The sequence below is a fragment of the Peromyscus maniculatus genome, chromosome X (assembly GCF_049852395.1).
Source record: "Peromyscus maniculatus bairdii isolate BWxNUB_F1_BW_parent chromosome X, HU_Pman_BW_mat_3.1, whole genome shotgun sequence".
Lineage (NCBI taxonomy): Eukaryota > Metazoa > Chordata > Mammalia > Rodentia > Cricetidae > Peromyscus > Peromyscus maniculatus.
The window spans coordinates 82,904,189-82,926,397 of NC_134875.1; the positions used below are offsets into that span (position 1 = coordinate 82,904,189).

At 49.2% G+C, this 22,209-nt stretch overlaps 1 protein-coding gene across 7 annotated transcripts; it reads left to right on the top strand.

Annotated features, from left to right (window-relative positions):
* The first annotated feature begins 7,668 nt into the window (after positions 1 to 7,668).
* On the top strand, positions 7,669 to 21,737 carry LOC102917947 (uncharacterized). Of its 7 annotated transcripts, none has more exons than XM_076562445.1 (15): positions 7,669 to 7,746; positions 14,237 to 14,401; positions 14,533 to 14,694; positions 14,826 to 14,990; positions 15,124 to 15,288; positions 15,437 to 15,601; positions 15,733 to 15,894; positions 16,028 to 16,192; positions 16,326 to 16,490; positions 16,920 to 17,077; positions 17,560 to 17,618; positions 17,929 to 18,065; positions 18,952 to 19,012; positions 19,209 to 19,335; positions 21,193 to 21,737. In XM_076562445.1, the coding sequence occupies exons 1-14, from the start codon at positions 7,700 to 7,702 to the stop codon at positions 19,329 to 19,331; spliced, it is 1,899 nt and encodes a 632-aa protein (XP_076418560.1). In that variant the 5' UTR covers positions 7,669 to 7,699; the 3' UTR covers positions 19,332 to 19,335; positions 21,193 to 21,737. The 7 variants fall into 7 exon arrangements, with proteins under 7 accessions (XP_076418560.1, XP_076418558.1, XP_076418563.1 ...); XM_076562443.1 differs by having other exon boundaries at positions 7,679 to 7,746; positions 14,177 to 14,401; XM_076562448.1 differs by lacking the exon at positions 7,669 to 7,746 and adding an exon at positions 7,956 to 8,062.
* Positions 21,738 to 22,209: the final 472 nt, after the last annotated feature.

Sequence of the window (22,209 nt, forward strand, 5' to 3'; positions counted from 1 at the left end):
CACCACTCCCTCTCCATTCCTCCTATGTTCCCCTTCAGAGACAAACAGGCCTCCCAGGGATATCAACCAAACATGGCATATGAAGTAACAATAAGACTGTGCACATACCTCATATCAAGGCTGGAGGAGACAACCTAGGAGGAGGAAAGGGGTCCTAGGAGCAGGCTAAGGAGCCAGAGCCAGTCCCCACTCCCACTGTTAGGAGTCCCACAAGAACACCAAGCTACATAGCCATAACATATGCAGAGGACCTAGGCCAGACCCATAGAGGCTCCCTGATTGTCGGTTTAGTCTCTGCGAGCCCTTATGAGCCCCGGTTAGTTAATTCTGTGGGCCGTGTCCTTGTGGTTCACACCATTCCCTCTGGAACCTACAATTCCTTCTCCCCTCTTCTGAGGTATTTCCCCAAGTTCCACCTAATGTCTGGCTGTGGGTCTCTGTCTTAGTTAAGGTTTCTGTTGTCAAGAGACACCTCGACCACAGCAACTCCTGTAAAGAAAAGCATTTCATTGGGGTAGCTCACTTACACTCCAGAGATTCAGCCCATCATTATCATCATGGTGGGACATGGTGGCATGCAGGAGGACACGGTGCTGGAGAGGTAGCTGAGAGTTCTGCATCTTCTGCAGGCCATAGGACATGGTATGATACAGTGGGTGTGGCTTGAGCCTATCTGAGACAGGAAAGCCCACCTCCCCAGTGACACCTTTCCTCCAATAAGGATAAACCCACTCCAACAAAGCCCACACCTAATAGTGCCACTACCTTTGGGGGCCATTTTCTTTCAAACCACCACACTCCACTCCCTGGCCCACAAAAGGCGTGTGCCCTATCATAAGGCAAAAATACATTCAGTCCAACTTGAAAAGTCCCCAGTCTCAACATTGTTTAAAAGCCCAGAGTTCAAAGTCTCTTCTTTGAACTCTTCTTTGAATAAGAGATTCATGCAATCTCTTAATTGGGGTCCCCTGTAAAAATCAAAATAAAAAAGCATATCACACACTGCCGACATATAATGGTGTGGTGGTAGGGTCCTGTGAGGTTCCCTTTGGGGCCAGGGAGGGGTCAGGGAGGGGTCGGGGAGGGGTCGGGGAGGGGTCGGGGAAGAGGAGCTTATGCACAGAGTCAAAGACACACACTCTGGGAGGATGCTGGAAAACAACAAACTCAGTTTATTCAGGAAGAGGCAAGCATTAAAACCCTCCACCCCGCCCCAGGGGAAGGTCTGATGAATATGCATCTGCTGTTGTAACATGGCTGCCTCTCATTGGCCCAGGCCATCTCCTATCATGTCGCAGCTGCTGTTGCTAAGGCCCTTAGGCAGACCCAGGTTGGTTCTCAGGAAGTATCTCATGCACATGCTCTCATTACTGGTTTGGGCCAGCTCGCCCTCAGGCCTTTTATACGTAATGGCACATCATACCCATCACCATACAGAAAACCTAGGGTAGGGAGCATAGTGAGGAAAGACTGGACCAAAGCAAGACCGAAAACAGCTGGGCAAACTCCAAACTGCATCTCCATGTCTGATGTCAAAGTGCTCTTCAGATCTGCAACTCCTCCCAGGTTTGTTGACTGCAACACACTTCTCTCTCTTGGGCTGGTTACACTCCCTGTTAGGTGTCTCCTTGGCAGGTATCCCACAGCTCTGGCATCTCCAACATCTGGGGTCTCCAAAGCAGTCTAGGCTTCTGCGTCACAGCTTCACACGATGGTCTCTCTGTGCCTCCAATTCAGCGACACCCCTGTCATGTGCCTGCCTCAGCGGCTTTCCTCAGTCATGGAGGAATGTTCCATAACCCCTGTTTTCGATCCCTAAAGCCAGAACTAAGTGACTGAAGCTGCCAGGTTCTGCTGCTTGCTGGAGCTGGAACATGGCCCCTTCATTTAATTACATCTGCACCAACTTTCTGTTTTCCATGGTTTCCTCCACTGCCTAGGCTTGGCTGTCCTGGAACTTGCTCTGTAGCCCAGGCTGGCCTCAAATCAGAGACCTGCCTTCTGAACGCTGGGATTAAAGGTGTGTGCTGTCACGTCCAGTCTTAAGCTTCTCTTTAACTCATTTCCCAGGTCAGAAACTTAGCTGAGTAAGCTCTTACCCTGAGGTAACCACTCCCTTCGTTCTATTTCTTCATCTGTTTGTCTCCTTGCACATAGGACTTAGCTCCACTCCATTTCCTGGTGATCCATTTCAACTCAAACTTTACATCTTGTAATTTACCATTTAGCTTGCTCCAATGCATTAGAAATCTTCATTAGACTTATTACGAATAACCACTTGACAGAGCCTATACTCGGCTTTTCTGAGATTTCCTCTGACAAAGGAATGAATGCAAAACTCTTGACTTAGCCTCAGGCAACATCTGTGGACAAGGGCAAAAGGCAGCCGCATTGTTCACCAAAATATCACAAGAACGATCCTTAGGCCAAATATTCTTCTCTAGAAGCCTGTAGACAAGTTTCTAAATGGTCTTATTAAATAAAATACTAAGAGCCCAATATAGGGGTGAAAGCCTTAGAGATCAGGGAAATAGCCACCAGCTTACCTTAACTCACCACACCACCATAGCTTCCCAAGAGAGCTACTTCCTGTCAAACCAGGCTTTTATTGCCTTGCTGTTCTTCCCTCTCATTGGCTCTTATCCCAGCTGCCTCACTTCCTTGTCACTGCCAGTCTGTATAGACCTCCAGGTCTTTATGGTTGGTACTGGGATTAAAGGCATGTGTCACCACGCTTGGCTGTTCCCTAGTGTGTCTTTGAACACACTGAGACCCTGCCTGCCAAGTGATCGGATTAAGGGTGCGTGCTAACACTGCCTGACTTTTGTGTTAATGGCTTGCTATTACCTCTGATCTCCGGGCCAACTTTATATATCAACATGCAAATAAAATATCACCACAGAACCCCTGGAGCCAGGCCCCAACAGTTCCAATCAATCATCCTTAGCACCACTGTCTTCCATGCTCCTACTTAGATGGTCCATTAAACATCACTTAAAGCATTCCACTGCTTTCTGAACCCAAACTGCCAAAATTCATATTATTCCAAACAAAAACATCGTCCAGTCTATCGGGCCAATACCCCAGTCCCTGGTAACCACTTCTGTCTTTGTAGGAGTTCCTATCACTATGAAGAGACACTGCAAGCATGGCAACTCTTAGAGAGAAAAACATTTCACTGGGGCTGGCTCGCTTACAGTTCAGAGGCTCAGTCCATTATCATCATGGTGGGACATGGCGGCATGGAGGCAGACATGGTGCTGGAGAAGGAGCTGAGAGTTCTATACCTTGTGCAGGCCACAGGAAGTGGTCTGATCCATTGGGTGTGGCTTGAGCATATCTGAGACCTGAGAGCCCTCCTCAGAGACACACTTCTTTCTTCTAAACCATTTTATTTTATTTTATTTTACTTTCTTTCATTTTTTTGGGGGGGGGTGTTGTTGTTTTTTTTTGTTTGTTTGTTTGTTTTTTGAGACAGGTTTTCTCCATGTAGCTTTGTGCCTTTCTTGGAACTCACTTGGTAGCCCAGGCTGGCCTCGAACTCACAGAGATCCGCCTGGCTCTGCCAGCAAGCAGGGTGAGGGGGGTGCGAAGGCATGGGTGCTGTGGGGAGTGCCTCCAGTCGGTCTGCATGGCAGCACGGCCTATTGAGTGGCTTCCCTAAGAGGATGTGCTCTGGCCCAGCCAAGGCTGCACAGGCGACCCTGGAGAGGAGTCAGTGACCACCAATCAGATCTTTCTTCAGTCCTCTACTGACGTTCCGAAGAAATACAGAGCCAGTGGTGCCCACTGTGCAGAAGGCAAGGTCACCTGGATGCTCCTGAGCTGAGGCTCTCTCCCATGCCGCTGAGTCCCCTTTCCTGCCTGCCTCTTGTTTTGGGCACACGTGATTTACAGCAATGGCATCCAATCCTGCTTTTCTTTTTGTTTCTGAGGCTCTGAGCCTCTCGTATTATCGCTCTGGTGGATGAGAAAGAAGTTGGGAAACTGACCAAGAGTGGGCTGCTGTGGAGTGAGGCTTGGTATCTTCCACCTGTGCCCACCCCACTTGTTCTTGCATCCATCACTGTGCTGAAAGAAGCACCAGTGCCCACTAGAGGCCGCCACCCAAGCCCTGTCTTACCAGGCTCCTGGACATAAGCCCAAATAAATGTCTTTAGTTCACAAATGACCCATTTCGGGTATTCTCATTTGGTATCAGAAAACGGACAAGGGTAGAAACTGACAAGTGGCATTGTGGCTTCAACAATATTTGAAAATGCAGAGGTGGCTTTGGATGTCAGTGATGGTTAGATCGGCATAGTTTTCATTTGTGCCTGAGAGGCCTGTACCACTGTGAGTAAAGAAATAATCAACCAGGTGTCCTGACAGCATCTAGACTAGAAGGAAAGATTTCCAGACCATGTATCCTGGAAGAAATAATATCAAAATGTGTACATGTAACTAAGGGCACGCAGTAACAATAAATAAACCTAAATTGAAAATTGATAAAAGCCCTGAATAGATGTATGAATGTATGTATGTATGTATGTATGTATGTATGTATGTATGTATATGTTTATGTGTATGCATACAAATAACCAATGGGCATATGAAGAAAAGTTCAATGACACAAACTGTATTAGGCTGAGTTTTATGGAGGAACAGAGCTAGAACATTTCTGTCTGTCTGTCTGTCTGTCTGTCTGTCTCTCTCTCTCTCTCTCTCTCTCTGTGTGTGTGTGTGTGTGTGTGTGTGTGTGTGTGTGTGTGTGTGTGTGTGTGTGTGTTTGTGTGTGTCTACACATAGGGAGGCCAAAGGACATACCTGGGTGCCATTCTTCAGACTGCATCCAGTGGCAGACTGAATCTTTGTGACATGGTTCTCTCACAGGCCAAGAACTGTCCAAGTGGACCAGGCTGGCTAGTCTCTGGATGCTGGGGCTTCACCTCTCCCAGTCTCCTCAGCTCTAGTATTACAGGCGCACATTGTCATGCCTGGCTTTTAATATGGGTTCTGGGGAATGAATCCTGTCCTTGTGTATTTAAGTCAAGCTCCCTCCTCAGCCCTGCCTCCCACCCCCACTCAAGATAGTTCTCCAATCGTGTTTATCGGGGTGGTCATTTTGTCCATGACATTTAGTATCTCTTCTACACAGCTGTCCCTTTCTGCCTGTTAGTAATAAGTATTCCATTCCTATCCAAGCCCTCCCATTCCCTCACTCAATATCATTAAAACTTTCAATAATGGAAATAACCTTAAAGTGAAAAAAAAAAACTGCTTTGCTTACCTGTCTGCAGATAGGTCAAAAGTGGACTGCTTCACACACAACCAACAAAAAGGACACTGCTAGGTGCCTAAGAGCTCTCCAAACCCTTCCCATCAGAAGCAGCCACCATGAGCCTCAATGACTGCCACACTTGTCCCTTGGGATCTCGTGGGTTTTGTTCCAAGATCCCCCTGGGAGCATCAAGATCGACAAATGATTGAGCCCCTTATGCAGAATAGACTGAAATGTATCCACCTCTGTGCTACCTGAAAAATTGAACAGCATACACGCAGTATTCAAACGAGGCAGGGAACTGGGAAGGACCTATGTCCCAAAGGTCTGTACTCATTCAGTGCTGATGCACTTTGTCCCTGACTACTCTGCGTGTGTGGGTATGTGAAGTTACGGTTGTAGCACTGCACATTTGCGTGGACTGTTTGGATTTTCAAACACAGCAAGGAGCTGGAACTTCACTGTCCAGCTTATAGAACAGTTCACTAAAAAATAAATCAACAGCTCGGACATAAAGCAAGAAATGTAAAACCAGGCAAAGGGGACTCCGGACTAGCCGTTCTGCTGTTGGAAGCAGGTCCACCATGCCCTGCTTTGTCCCCTGGGCTCTAGGGGGTCAAACTGATTTCGCCTCGAGTGCAGCAAGCACTGTAGCTACGGAGCACCCTCTCCAGGCCAGGTGGGACTGACTGCGTTTGAGGAGACCTCTCTAAGAGGACTCATGGGTTCTTAAGGAAAAATGTGTCTTTGCTACTTGGCATGGTATTGCTTCCCAACCCTGAGAAATGAGGAAAGGTTGTTTCAAGGCATAAAGGCCTTCACTTATTAGGGAGACTGCCCAGTGGGGGATTTGTCAAGGGTACAGTACAGGTGTAGGCAAAGCATCTTGTGGGTTCGTTTTTAATGGGGAAAAGTTTTGCTTCGGTTCCAACTTTGAAGATACAGATCTTGTCAAAAGAGGAATGGGCATTTTAGAAGAGATGGTGAGCACACACATCTTCCCCATGTCTGCATCAGAAGCTTGATTTGTAGAATGTGAAAGAAGCACCGCTGATATAAAGTGCCACTGCTGACGTCCTTCCTGTGACGTCCAACTGAGCCTTCTTCATTGTACAGAATAGCTGACTTGAACATCTAAGCACGATTAAATTGTGAGGACTCTCTGAAATCTACCAGTGTTTTAAAAGACCTTTGTAAATATAAACCTACCAGAATTTGATCCAGGGTCCCTTGTCTAATTAACCTCTAAGGTTAAACCTAGCACTACAACTCTATAAAAAAAAGTATGAATAAAATGACACCTAATGATATCTGCTATACTCATAGACTTGTGCCTTACCCAGTCACCACCAGAAAGGCTTCCTCCGGCAGCAGATGGGAACAGATGCAGAGACCCACATGTCAGACATTACATGGAGGGAAGAGAGTCAAAATGGGAGGTCTCTATCAAATCCCTGCCCCTCAGAGCTCAGAGATTCCCACTGAAGAGGAGGCAGAGAGAATGTGAGAGTCAGAGGGTATGGAGGCCACCAGGAGAACAAGGCCCTCTGAAGCAACTAAGTCAGATGCCTATGAGCTCACAGGACTGAGGCAGCAAGCACAGGGCCTACACGGGTCTGCTCTGGGTCCTCTGGCATAGATATTATAGCTCTAACTTACTGTTTGTATGGGACTCGCGACAGGGAGAATGAGTTGGTCTCTGACTCTTGTGCCTGCTTTGGGGGGCTCTTCTCCTCCTGTTGACTTGCCTTGACTCACTTCGATATGACAGTTTTCGCTTCATCTTGTGTTTTATTCTGTCATGCTTGGTTCTTGTCTCTTATTTTTCTAGTGAGAGACAGAAAGGGAGTGGATCTGGAGGGGTGGGGGAGGAGAGAAGGAACTGGGAGGAAGAGTAGAGAGAGGGGACACTATAATCAGGATATAGTGTATAAAAAAGGATCTATTTTGAATAAAATCAAATTTTTTTTTTAAATTTACCATGGATAATCCAAAATGGATAGGAAGCTGATGCCTGGTCCTCCACACTTTCCATGATAAAAAGGAAAGACATTTGTAATTAAAAGGAAAATGATCAGCTCAGGAGCCCTCAAGTCCAAGCTGTCAGACCAAGTTCTCAGCACAAAGGAGATTGATTAGCCCCAGAGAGACAGAGGGGAGGGATAAATGTGGTGACATACTGTGTACCCCAATAAACTTGCCTGAGTATCAGAGGACAGGGCCAGCCACTCGATTAGAGATAGAGGCCAGGCAGTGGTGGACACACCCTTAATCCTGTCACTAAGGAGGAAGAGATCCATCTGGATCTCTGTGAGTTCGAGGCCACACTGGGAACAGAGTCAGGCAGTGGTGTCACACACCTTGAATCGCAGTACTGGGAAGCACACACTCCCCTTTAGTCCCAGGAATGACGTCAGGGCAGAGAAAGGTATATAAGGCATGAGGAAACAGGAACTCACTCTCTTTAGGCTGAGGATTTCGTACAGGTAAGAACTAGTGGCTGGCTGCTCTGCTTCTCTGCACTTTCAGCTTTCACCTTGATATCTGTCTCTGGGTGTTTGTTAAAACACCGTCTAAGATTTGAACAACAGACAAGGGACAAAGACAGGAGACAGAGGGAAGAGGGAGAAGGGGGAGGATCCCAAAGGAAGGGGGAAGGGTTATTTGTCCCAAAGTGACTAAGGACTGCCTCTGGACAGAGAGGAGACAGATGTGGCACATAGGTAAACGGCAGCTTATAAAGGGAAGAGGGAAGCTCCTGTTAGGCTGAGTTGCTTATTTTCAACTGGACGTGTCCATTAGGTGAGTCCCAGGGGGCTTTTGATTGCTGGATTTCAGTACTTTGGTAGCTGGACCTTGGTGGTCAGCCTTAGGAGGAGGGACCGGCCAACAAGGGAATGGACCTTGAGGGCCAGCCAGCTTTAGTCACGTACACTCACGGCCTTTAGCAAGGCAGAGGGAAGTGGGGAGAAGGACAGGGCCTGCCAGAGTCACACGTTCCAGTGGGCTGATGTGCCTCCAATAAGATGATCCATTTTGTGGTTTGGAATCACACCGAGGGCATGGTAATCTGTGTCTGTGTGTTTTGTTTAATTTTTTTCTCCCTCTGGAGCTCAGCATGCAGCTCCCTAGGGAGTCCTTGGTGGCCTCAAACATGTGGTGATCCACTTGCCTCAGCCTTCTTAGGGATGGAATTGAAGGTGTGGTGTGGCCGTCTTGCCTGGCTGTGGGCCTGGTTGCCCTTGTTTGCAGTGGCTATTGCTTTAAGACCTACACTTCTCAACAAGATACCACTTTGGAAGTGTTTGTCTGAAACATGTTCCCTAGAGATTTTCATTCCTTTGTCTGGAGGTGGGCCTCGGCTACAGCTCTTTATTTTTCATTGTTGTTATGTTGTGTTTTGTTTTTCCTGCGCCAGTCCTGCGCTCTCCATTCCTCAAAGATGCAGATAGGTTGCGACTAACTGGGCTAATGATAGAACTTCCTGTTTCAAGGAGACAATTGCTTTCCATTGCAGAGAGGTCTATTCATTAGGTTTGGTCTTTCTGTGTGTGTTGTGTGTATGTGTGAGTGTATTCATCTGGGTGCATGTGTGTACTGAGGACAGAGATGAGCATCCGGTGTCCTTCCTTCCTCATGAGCACTCTACATTGCCTTTCACCTGTTTTCAGACAGAGTTTCTCACTGAACCCCGGGGTTAGGCCATCATAGGTAGGTTGCCTGTCCAGCAGGCCCAGGAATCCATCTGTCTCACCACCTCCACAGCTCGGGAATCAGAGGCATGTATCACCAACCCCTGCTTTTCCAGGTGGGATCTGGGGATCAAACTCAGTTCCTCATGCATGCTTAGCAAGTGCTTTATCTTCTGAGCCGCCTCTGCAGCCCAGCTTTGTTCTTATTTTACTGTCTGGATGCTTTTGTGACAACTAAGAGACCGTGTTTCTGTCGTTCTTGTTTATTTTGCCTGTTTTTCCCTCTTGAGACAAGTGTCCCTATGTAGAACAGATTGTCCCTGAACTTGGTAGGCATCCTTCTGCCTCTCTCTCCAAAGTGCTGGGAGCGTAAGGATTTGTGATCACCTCCAATTCTAAGTCCATGTTTTATTACTCCTGTTTGACTGCTATAATATAGAGGAAGCAACTGAGCTTTGACTTTTGTATGATGACCTTAACTTTACTTAAATCTCTCTCTGTCTCTCTCTCGCTTTCTCTCTCTCTTTCTCTCTGTCTCTGTCTCTGTCTCTCTCTCTGTCTCTCTCTCTCTCTGTGTGTGTGTGTGTGTGTGTGTGATCCCAAGTATGCCAGTGAGGAAGTCAGGGAACAACTTGTGGGAGTCGATTCTCTCCTTCCATAGTGTAGATACTGGGGAGTAAACTTGGGTCTTTGGGCTTCTCAGGAAGCACTTTCCCCTCCTGGGCCCCATCTTAGATAGGTTCCTCATGCTGTGGAAAAGACACCAGGTGCACAGCATCTCTTATAAAGGAAACATTTAAATGAGATGACTGGCTTACAGTTTCAGAGGCTCAGTCCATGATCATCAGGGCGGGGAACATGGGGGGATGCTGACAGACCTGGTGCTGGAGCCCAGAGTGCTTACATCTTGACTCAGAGGCAACAGGAAGTCGACTGACTGTCACGTGGAGGGAAGCTTGAGTAAAGGAGACCTCAAAGCCCACCCCCACAGTGACACATTTCCTTCAACAAGGTCATACCTCCTAAAAGTGCCACTCCCTGAGGGGGCCATTTTCTTTCAAACCACCACAAGCCCTCACCCTGGCCCACACAGTACATTAACTTTTGCATTTTATCCAGGATGTTGGCTTCCTTGTTGAGTGCATGCCCCTACATCTTTGTATATTTTAGTTGTTTATGGGATTAGGTAACAAATATTCAGAAATGGTGGTAAATGTCAATGAGAGGAAAGAAAGGACATTTTGTGTCTACTGCAGGGTCTAAGTGATTTACATATGGGCCTTGAACAAGAGTAAGAATTGAGCAGAAGGTAGACCATAGAGCACTGTGTTCAGACATGGTTCAAAGACTCGGGCTCCCACGTATATGCCATGCGACAACAAGCAAGTCATATTTGATCCCCTGGCCTCAGATTTCTCATCAGTAAATTGAGACTCGATAAATAATATCTCACTCAACAGTTTTACTAACACGGTATCTAGGACCTGCAGGATGTCCCGCACAATGAGAGAGTCTCGGCAAGCTCATGGGGGCTTACCACTGTTGGCTCATCTCCTGAGAGTAACTTGTCTCTAGACTGGGAGGTCTATGAGGGCATCTGGCCAATTTTGCTGTCCCCGCCGTCTTAACCTGCTGCCAGGCACAATAGAGGAACTTGAAGTGACTCATAGTTCCTGTATATTGAAACTACCCATGAGTGGCAGAGGTTTTTGAGCTCGGTCTTTTAGAGTCTGGTAAAGTTAGTATGGTGGAAAGAAACACCATGCCAGTGTCCCCCAGGAAGAGAAGACACTAGACTACTACACAAGTGTGGATCAGACCAAAGTTTCCAATATATAGAAAATAATCTGCCACAGCTGTTAGATTTTCAGTGTATTTTATTTTTTAAAAAAATCTTGGACAGAAGAACAAAGCTCAACTCATATTAGATTTCTGGGAATGGAAGGGGACTTCAGAAGAGGGTCTATGCTGTTAACACATGCAGTTGCTTGCTCTAGAGTGTACATAGCAGTATGTTTATTTTCATTTTCTTTCTTTTATTTATTGTTTTGTTTTCGAGACAGGGTTTCTCTGTGTAGTTTTGGTGCCTGTCCTGGATGTCACTCTGTAGACCCGATTCGCCTGGCTCTGCCTCCCGAGTGCTGGGATTAAAGACGTGTTTAAGTTTAGAACATGCCAAAGCATATGCTATCCCCTGCGGCACACACTTTTTTTTTTTTAATTAAAAGTGAGCTTAGCTAGCAATATTGGGAAGAATCTATGAATGCCATGCACCATGTTCACAAAAGAGCCAATAGAGCCACAGATATTTCCAGGCGGGCACAGTGCATTTGTGATTTTTGAAGAAGACATTTTGAAATCTGCACAAGGGATGTTTATTAATCTTTTAATAGAAATGGACAAGGAAAAAAACAAGAAAGGAAGGAAAGAATGAGAATTGGGAGCAAAGAAGAGAGGGAGACAGGCAGGAAAGGAAGTCAGGAGACCGGGAGGGTGAGTGGATGAAGGAATGGCTTTGAAAGTGAGCACAGAAAGGGAGAGCCAGCAAAAAGTATTTTCATCTGAAAATATTGGTGACATTTTACTAAAAGTAGCAGCAACTCAAACAAGCCCCTCAACCCCTGTCCTTATCAGACTGCATTCTGAGGAGTCAAGCTAACACTGAAAACAACAACAAATAACAACAGCAACAACAAAACATAAACATTTGAATATACTGAGATGCAGAGAAAAAAAACTCAGAACTCATGTGTGCGCGGGTGCGTGTGTGTCCTAATGTGATGGGATTTCTTCCGTTGCCTGACTTTAGAAAAAACGCACCAGTTAAAAAGTCCAGTGTATTTCTGTAAATCAGAGGCAAATGAAGTTTTTCCTGCTAAGCAGATATCAGTCGACAGGAAAGTGGCGATACTCTAGAGTGCACTGGGATTGGGGGAGAAAAAAAAAAAGGCACAAGATGTACCAGACAGGAATGCACAAAAGAAACAACTAAAAACAAAAGTGAAAGATACAAAAACATGAGAGAGCCGCAAAAAGGGAGAGACACGCCAACCTGGTGAGTAGGAAGGCCGGGTATCCTGTGGCTAGCCAGTTCCCTCTTAATTCATCCTCGGAATCAAAGAAAATGCAACCAGAACTCATTGCAACCGAGAGTCCCCCGGGGAATTGTCGTGCAGATACTCAGATACACATAGAAGAACAGAAGATAAGGAGCAGGAAAGTTACATTTGGGTCTGTGGAGCAAGAATTAGGGACGTTTCCTAGCAGACGTCATGCCCTGCAATGGCCTGACGTGAATAAATGATAGACAGACAGACAGACAGACAGACAGACAGACACACACACACACACACACACACACACACATACATACATACACACATACGAAAAAACTTAAGGCACTGTAGAGGAAGCAGAGAAATTTAGGGATTTATCGCTGGAACAGAAAAGAAAGCTCAGAGACAGACTCTCACAAGATGAAACGCAGTGTTCTCAGACATTGGAAGTGTTCTCTGGGGTTTTACGATGGCTGCTGCTGAAGGAGCAAACACAATGTGAGGTCTAACCCTCATTTGTTCCTCCCGTGCTAAAGGCTGGGTTAGCCCAGTGAGCACCAGAGGCCTACAGGCGCCACATCCGCGTGTGGGCGGAAGTGGGACCCAGAGCGGCCACCAGGGGGCGGGCTTTCAACTGACGCGTGCTGGGAGCTCATTGGCCCTTGTGGCGCGCACGGCAGGAAGTGGCGCCGAAGACCCAGTCACACCCGAGGGACGGGACTCGAGGGCCAGAAGCGCGTCTTCTCTCTCGGGCTCAACTCCCTGGTTCTGAAGGGCTGGAGTCCGGAGTAACCACAAGTATGACCTCCGTGTTCCTCGGTGCCTTTCTTCTTCCGTCCCTCACGCTAAGGTGCCCGTTTCCTCCATTTTCAGGCCTCTGTAGGCGAAGCCTGCTGGAGATGGGAAACGACCTGGAGGAACACTCCTTGCCCCCACCCGGCCCTTCTGCCCTCACAGGCTCCGCCCAGCCCCCACAGCCCGTACCCCAACCGCTTCAGAGCGCCCTCTCTCCAGGCTGCCGGGCAGTCTGGAAATTACCACAGAGCAGTTGAGGCAGGTAGAGGGTGTGAGGGAAGAGAAGAAGCATACTCGGTCCCACCCTTCGTCGAAGCGTTGAGGCGCGCCTGGACAACTGGGGAGAGAACCTGGGTTTGATGAAAGAAGAGGGTGCACGGCCGGGCGGTGGCGCACGCCTTAAATCCCAGCACTCGGGAGGCAGAGGCAGGCGGATCTCTGTGAGTTCGAGGCCAGCCTGGGCTACCAAGTGAGATCCAGGAAAGGCAGGGACACAGAGAAACCCTGTCTCGAGAAAGAAAAAAAAAAAAAAGAAGGAAAGAAAACCAGAGGATACGTGTTGGGCCAACAGAAAGCTGACTGCCGGAGAGTTTGTCTTTGGGTTACGTCAGGGCCTCGTACTCCTCATGGGCTTCAACAAACATCTGTCACGTGTAGAAGTGTAGAATGTCTGGATGGAATTCGTGAGAGTGTTGTTTGTGTGAAACCCAGCATCTCATTAGCTAGCTCAGTTGGTCTCAGTCGTGAACTGCCTACCCCAGGTTCCTGGGTGGTGGGTGGGTTTTTAGGTATGACTCATATGTCCACTGCCTTCAGAAGAACGATATGATTTCACGGGCAGGTGTGGGAGCGGGATGCAGGACAAAAGGACAATCGGTTGAAATGGCCAGCACGGTAACAATTAAGATTAAAGTGTGGTGTGAGAAAAACTTGAATGGAGGCTGAAGGGAAAATTGAACACTGGGTATCCATGAGACTGCCGAGTATTTGGTGCAAATTTTCCCACGTGGGGAGTGAATGAATGGAGGGCACCAGGAAGACAGCTGTCAGTGTCTGGGCTTTGGTGTGTTCGTCGAGGGAGGCCTTGGGCTCCTTGTGCATTCCTGGAAAGGGGATGTGAGGAGTGAGTCTGAGAAGATTGATCCTGTAAAGGAGCCAATGCCAACAAGTTCTTGGGGGTGGTGGTGGTGAGGAGAGGTGGTGGGTGAGTGAGAGAACCTGGGAAGGATGGAGAGTGTGAGTACAGAGAGGAGATGAAGACCAAAGAAAACCATGAGAGGATGAATTGATAGAAGTAGAGGTGAGCGTGTTGGAGAAGATTCTAGTCACCAGACACTGATTATGTTTGTTTGTTTGTTTTGTTTTTTGCTAAGGAAAGAGCAGTTACTCTTAGGCCCTGGGGGATACAGTGGCATTTCTGCTCTCTACCCCAGAACCATGGAGCAAAAAGACAAAGTGGATGTCCCGGGCTGGCCCTCCGACTCAGAAAGTAACGTGGAGAACAAGACTGGAGCCCCAATGGGAACAGAGCCTGGCCTCAGAGGCCCTGCAAATCACCGTGGCAGAGGCCACAGTTGTGGCGCCAGGATCCAAGTCAGGTGAGAAACCCGCCTCCTGGTGAGTATGGTGTCTGGGTTGGGGAGGGGGTCAGGCTGCCTTTGCACATGGGGATACCGGGGCCATTGGGATACACAGGGGGATACAGTGGCGTTTCTGCTCTCAACCCAAGAACCGTGGAACAAAAAGACAAAGTGGATGTCCCGGGCTGGCCCTCCTCCTCGGAAAGTAATGTGAACAAGACTGGAGCCCCAATGGGAACAGAGCCTGGCCTCAGAGGACCTGCCAATCTCCGTGGCAGAGGCCACAGTTCTGGCGCCAGGACCCAAGCCAGGTGAGAAACCCGCCTCCTTGTGAGTATGGTGTCTGTGTTGTGGAGGCGGTCAGGCTGCCTTTGCACGTGGGCGTACCGTGGCCATTGGGATACACAGGGGGATACAGTGGCGTTTCTGCTCTCCACCCCAGAACCACGGAGCAAAAAGACAAAGTGTATATCCACTGCTGGCCCCCCAACTCAGAATGTAACATCGGGAACAAGACTGGAACCTCATGGGGAATGGAACAAGGCCTCAGAGGCCCTGCCAATCACCGTGGCAGAGGCCACAGTTCTGGCGCCCGGACCCAAGCCAGGTGAGAAACCTGCGTCCTGGTGAGTATGGTGTCTGGGTTGGGGAGGGGATCAGGCTGCCTTTGCACATGGGCGTACCGTGGCCATTGGGATACACGTGGAGATACAGTGTGGCGTTTCTGCTCTCCACCCCAGAACCACGGAACAAAAAGACAAAGTGTATATCCACTGCAAGCCCTCCACCTTGGAAAGTAACATGGGAAACAAGACTGGAGCCCCAATGGGAACAGAGCCTGGCCTCAGGGGACCTGCAAGTCACCGTGGCAGAGGCCACAGTTGTGGCGCCAGGACCAAAGCCAAGTGAGAAACCTGCCACCGCATGAGTATGGCTTCTGGGTTGGGGAGGGGCTCAGGCTCACTTTGCACATGGGAATAGAGTGGCCATTGGGGTACACATTGGGATACAGTGGCCATGGGGATAGAGTGGCGTTTCTGCTCTCCACCCCAGAAACACGGAACCAAAAGCCAAAGTGGATGTCCCGGGCTGGCCCTCCACCTCGGAATGTACCATGGAGAACAAGACTGGAGCCCCAATGGAAATCGAACAGGACCTCAGAGGACCTGCACATCACCGTGGCAGAGGCCACAGTTCTGGCGCCAGGACCCAAGCCAGGTGAGAAACCCACGACCTGGTGAGTATGGTGTCTGGGTTGGGGAGGGGGTCAGGCTGCCTTTGCACGTGGGCGTACCGTGACCATTGGGATACACAGGGGGATACAGTGGCGTTTCTGCTCTCCACCCCAGAACCACGGAACAAAAAGACAAAGTGGATATCACCTGCTGGCCCTCCACCTCAGAAAGTAACATCGGGAACAAGACTGGAGCCCCAATGGGAACAGAGCCTGGCCTCAGAGGACCTGCAGATCACCGTGGCAGAGGCCACAGTTGCGCCAGGACCCAAGCCAGGTGAGAAACCCGCCTCCCCGTGAGTATGGTGCCTGTGTTGGGGAGGGGGTCAGGCTGCCTTTGCACATGGGCGTACCGTGGCCATTGGGATACTCTTGGGGATACAGTGTGGCGTTTCTGCTCTCCAACCCAGAACCATGGGACAAAAACATAAAGCGAGTGTCTCGCCGGGCTGGCCCTCCAACTTGGAATGTAACGTGGGGAACAAGACTGGAGCCCCACTTGGAGTAGAACCTGGCCTCAGAGGACCCGCAAAACACCGTGGCAGAGGCCACAGTTGTGCCAGGACCCAAGCCAGGTGAGAAACCCATGTCCTGGTGAGTATGGTGTCTGGGTTGGGGAGGGGGTCAGGCTGCATTAGCACATGTGGATACCGTGGCCATTGGGATACACGTGGAGATACAGTGTGGCGTTTCTGCTCTCGACCCCAGAACCGTGGAACCAAAAGACAAAGTGGAGGTCCCGGTCTGGCCCTCCACCTCGGAATGTAACCCAGGGAACCAGCCTGGAGCCCCACTGGAAATAGAACCTGGCCTCAGAGGACCTGCCAATCACCGTGGCAGAGGCCACAGCTGTGGCACCGGGACCAAAGCCAGGTGAGAAACCCGGTCCTCACACTCTCGGGTCCTCGGGTGTCCCAGTTGTGCCATCTCCTCATGAGTGTGTTGAGGCGTAAATCGAATTACTCTTATTGATAAAAAACAGAAATCAGGTGTCAAGGTAAAATCCTAAAAGAACATAGAAGCAGGGGAGCAGCCGCAGCCACTTCCCACCTCTCTGGTTCCTCCAACCAAAAAGGCCTAGATCCTCCCTCCACCCTTCTTTATCACTTCCTGTCTCCCCTCTGCACAGACCTCCAGACCTCTATAGTTAACCAGTGGCTAGCTCTGCCCCCTGAGGCCAAGCAAGCTGTATTTGTCAGAACACAAACCAAACATCACAGCACAGTATGGGGTCTGGGTTGGGGAGGGGGTCAGTCCCCCTTTGCCCGTGACTAGCAGGAGTCCTTCAAACCCCTACTGTAGGGAACACAGCGAGGCCCTGCCTGCTCTGGGTTCCGAGAAGAAGGTGCATGGTGCACTGCTAAAGAGAAGACAGATTCGACTACCAAGAGCGACTGGGGCTGTCGCCCACAAACCCCTCTGGCAGGGCAGGAAGTCCTCTGCCAAAGCAAGAGGTCACAGTGAGTGCCATTGGCTGGGGAGGGAGCCAGAGTTTGGTTGGAGGGAAGCACAGCTTGAGTAACTCTGTGTCCAGCCCTGTCTCAGAACTGGGGGGCGGGGGCGGGGGTGTTTGACAAGGTCCATAGTCGTGAGTTCTCAGAATGGTGGTGAGTGTCTTCAGATGAGGCTGATTGGTGCAAATTTTCCCACGTGGGGAGTGAATGAATGGAGGGCACCAGGAAGACAGCTGTCAGTGTCTGGGCTTTGGTGTGTTCGTCGAGGGAGGCCTTGGGCTCCTTGTGCATTCCTGGAAAGGGGATGTGAGGAGTGAGTCTGAGAAGATTGATCCTGTAAAGGAGCCAATGCCAACAAGTTCTTGGGGGGGGGGGTGGTGGTGAGGAGAGGTGGTGGGTGAGTGAGAGAACCTGGGAAGGATGGAGAGTGTGAGTACAGAGAGGAGATGAAGACCAGCCAGCGGGGAGGAATTGGTGGTCTTTTACAGCTGGGAAGGAGAACACTGTGTGCCAGCCTGAAGTCCTGCCCTTCACAGGCCCCCAGGAGGTAAGGCGAATCTGGTGCTAGAGTGGGAGGCTCCCACCAGTCACTGTCAAGACCCTTTCCACCGTGTCTTAAAGTCAGGGCTTCCACCTCTAATCGTTCAGCACAGTGCTTTGTGACATTGGGAAACATCACTTCTCCTTGGGCCTCAGTCTTCTCAGCGCTAACAGGGTGTGTTAAGATCGGAGGAGGGTTCTGTGGGGTCTTCAGAGCCCTGACATTCTGGGTTCCTGCCCTCAGCCTAAAATTTGCCCAGCCCTCCTCTCTTTCTGGCTGGCCTGGAACCCAATCCCTGTCATCTCTGTCCCTGCAGGAGAGCTCCCAAGGGCCTCCGCTCTTCTGCTGGCCCCCAGCAGTTTCGTCTCCGCCCTATGTGACAATGACCTTGGGGCAGCAATTGATTGTTTCTCCTTCCGTGGAGCTCCGTGAGGCTGTTGGCTCATCCAACCCGTGAGTAGAAAGTGACCGTGGGGCTGCTTGTGTCATGTCATGGGTCAGTGTGTGTGCAGCCCTGGACTTGCTGCTGTCGGCGCAGGAGGAGGAGGAGGATCATGTGACATTGACCATGGGGATCATGGGAAGGAGGAGGACACAGGTAGGGGAAGAAGGCTGCGAGTCAGACTGTGGGGCAAGGACAGGGGCCTCTCCTGATTTGACAGTTTCTACTCCAGAGACTTGGTGGTACAAGTGACTTTATTTTTCCAAGCACCCATTTTCTAGAGGTCATTTTAGCAAAAAGCACCCTATACCTCTCACACTGAGGAAAGCACCGGCACAAGGCTTGCCCCACAGTGGGCCTTCAACGCGTGGGCCCTGTTTCTCTGTATCACGACAGATGGGTGAGATAGAAAGAAGGTCCTGGTGAAACCTAGGGACATGGTGGCGAGGGCCACAGAGGCCCATGGCAAAGTCCAGAGGCCCACAGAGAAAGCCTCCTGGAAGTGTTCCAGCTTGTCCTTCCTGATCTGTGGTGGCTGGACAAAATGCTGGCAAGAACCATTCCCTGAAAACAGAAGGTCACCATATCTCTCCAGAGCCTTTGCAGATTAAAATGCAAACACTCATGGTTCCCTGATGTTTTCTTCACTATGTATCTGGGAGAGAATTAAAAAAGGGCTTGTTCAGACTAATATCTCAGGAAAAATATGTCAGAGGGGGTGTGGGAAGGAAAACAGGCTGGGCAGGACAAAGGACATGTCCAAGCCGTGGGGTGGGTCTATGGTCTCCACAGTCCTTTGGAGTCCCACCTTCTGGTATGGCAGAAACCCTGCCAGTCTCTGTCTATAGGTGCTACCCGCCCGCCCAAGTGTTTAATCCCCTCACCTCTTGTTTCCAGACTCTCGGATCTGAGCCCCCTGCCGTGTCCCACCATGGAGCATCATCCACCAGAACAGCAGGTCCCTGCAGAGAAGTTGGGGTTTCGGAAACTTGGGCGGGAGAAGCTAAGTGGATGTGTAGAGCAGACCGCTAGGGGCTGGGAGTGGGCACTGGAGGCAACGGGGCACTGAAAGGGCCCTGGAAGCACACGTTGTGCTTCTGAGAAGAGGTGTTGGCTGCACAGCTCCTGCTCTCCTCACACCTGTTTCTTTGCAGGGCCCCGCTGCCTCTGACCAGGCCCCGGTTTCTACGATCTCAGAGTGTCAGGAGACACTGGAGGCTGCCGAGGCCCTGATGACTCTGAAGAACTCTTGGACCTGGCGCCAGAGCCACAGCTAGCCAGGTAGCTGGCTTCTTGAAAAGGAGCACAGGATGGAGATGGTTGGGAGGTGGAAGGCTCTGTCATAAGTTGGTCATAGCTGGGTACATGGGGTAAGTTGGTGGTTTGCATGACTTTGGGGATGGGTACCCCAGGCTTCTGAAGCTGACTTCAGAAGGGGCACTTGAGGATTATTCAGTGAATGCTCAGTCTCTCGAGTTTTGTGCTCAGCAGTAATCGGCTGGTGCCCTGACATCAAGTGAGAGAAGGAGACCGAGGTCCCCGGGGGGTGGGGGGGTGGTTTGCAGGGACTTGCCCCAGGGCAGGCAGCATATCAACTGGAAGAAATAGAACCCAGCATCCTGATTCCTCACCCAGGCCTCGCGTCCCCAGTCTGCTGCACACCATGGTGGTGGTCTGTGGAAGACATACATGGAAGGATGTGTGTGTGTGTGTGTGTGTGTGTGTGTGTGTGTGTGTGTGTGTGTGTGTGTGTAGTCTCGGGGGTGGATCTCAGTTCAGATGTGCAGCCTGGATTCCTTCTCAAGGTGTATTTTGCCACCAAATCTCAAATGACTCGCCCGCCCAGAGGGCAAGGACAGTATGAGCTGAGAAGGGAATTAAACCTCTAGTGTGTCTGGGAAGCAAGGCTGGACATTGTTGAGCACAGAGGCAAATGGGGCCTAGGGAGTGTAGGAGGAAGCCACCCTGGACAGAACTGCTGCAATGGAAGGGGCAGGATGAAGCTGGAGAGGTGGCTGATCACAGGGGGCTGGCAAGGGTGGAAGAAGAAACCTATACCAGGGATTCTTAAAGCTATCTGTCTCGAAACCCCTTTCCAACTGAGAAATGTTTACAGGACCCCAGTATATAGACACATAGGATAGATGTACAAATAAAACATTTACAGACAATAAATTACAAAGATACTTACTTTAATACAAGTCTTTGGTTTGCATGTAGTTTTCCCATTTGTTAAAGATAAAACAAATGTCAGTGCCAAGGAAAGGGGTGTGTTTGTTTATTTAAACACAAAGAGTTAAATCTTAACTAAAAACTTGACACTGTGGGACATGAAATATCTTCCACATTTTTCAGAGTTGATCAGTACTTTTATAATTGTCAGTGCTGAGGATGCTGCTTCACATAAACATGGAGTGAAAAAATGGCAGAAGTGTGTTTTGGGCCATTTTTGAAATGTTAGGAGTACTGCCTTAATCCCAAGCCAAAATTCATCTGACAGTTTTTCACAAGCCTCAAGTCAGCAGCTCAAACAGCATTTTTAAAAGTCAAACATTCTAAAACATGGTGAGGAATGACAGAAGGAAAATAGTTAAAGCTTTTGTTTTCCTCAATTAAACTACCATGTTTCTGTTAGAGCCCTCAAACAGGGCTCAAAGCAGCCATCAAACTGGAAGGGAAAGACTGATATCCCAGGCTGTCCTCTGACCTTCTCTTACCAGCACATACTCAGAAATACCAATGTATGTCCCCCCATCTCTGTCTCTCTGTCTCTGTCTCTGTCTCTCTCTCTCTCTCTCTACACACACACACACACACACACACACACACACACACACACACACACACACACGGGGCTAGGCCAGGAGAAGTGGGTAGTGGAAATCCAAAGAACTTTCCTGACATCAGGAAGGTTATATTGAGAGACCATGAGCTTCACCAGAGTAGGTTGGTGGCCAGTGATGGAGGAATGAGGGAAGGTGAGGCTGGAGGTGGGGAATCCAGGCAGGAATAGGTCTGTGCACTTGTGTCAGTGACAAATCTTCAGTTATGGGAGATGAAGAAGAAAGAGAGTCAGGAAAGGGATTCAAGGGATTCATGATCATTAGGTGGTCCTCATCCCATCTTTTCTGCCTTCAGGTCTTGCTTGAGTTGGAGCAGTGAAGCCTCCCAGCCCATCCTTGTGATTCAGATCCACTGGTTGGCTCCATCTCACTTCCTACTGAGCACCGACTTCCTGCTGAACTGCACCTCCCTCTTGAGCTTACGGGCCCAGAGGAGGGGGTAAAGGCTTGTTCCAGCACTGAGTAGTTGATATTCTGTGTGATTCACGTCTGAAATGCTCAAATGTGCTTTAAAAGCCTTCAGGCGTTTCATAAGCTTTCAGACTCTTCATAATGTAGGTCAGTTCCTTGGCTTACATAGTATGTTATTGTACCTCCATCCCTTGTTCCTTTGGAAGTCGGCACTTTTTAATATATGTTCTGTAGGTAATATGATAATATGACCAGTCTGTTGGTGGGGTTCTGAGTGGGTTGGTATGCCAGTGTTTGCATTTGTTTTGTGATTGCATATGTGCCTGGGCACTCCTGTACTTAATACTTGCATGTGGACACACGAGAAGTTTCAATTTGTGTCTAGGCCTGTGTATGCGAACAAATAATAAAGCATTGGTGAGAGGCACTGTAGATGTAACCAATCGTCTTATTAAAATAAGAAACACAGAGCCAGTGTAAAAGAGAAAGCCGAGTGGTCAGAGCTCAGAGATAAAATCTTACCTCCTGCAGTGCTCCTAACTTCACCGAGAGAGAGCTACTTCCTGTTTGTCTGTGTTTAAATAGTCTTTCTGTTCTGCCTTCTCATTGGTTGTAAACCCAACCACATGACTGCCTCATCACTGCCTGTAAGTACCGCCCTCCAGGTCTTAAAGGTGTATGTCTCCAATATTGGCTGTATCCCTGAACACACAGAAATCTAACTAGCTCTTCTAACCACCACGCTCTTGCTATGGCTCTAATACCTCTGACCCCAGGGCAACATTATTTATTAACATAAAATTAAAATCACATTTCAGTACAAATAAAATATCACCATAAGGCACTACTCAGGTCTTCACTGTAACTGGTTATACCTTCCCCAATGGTCTCTCTTCTGGGA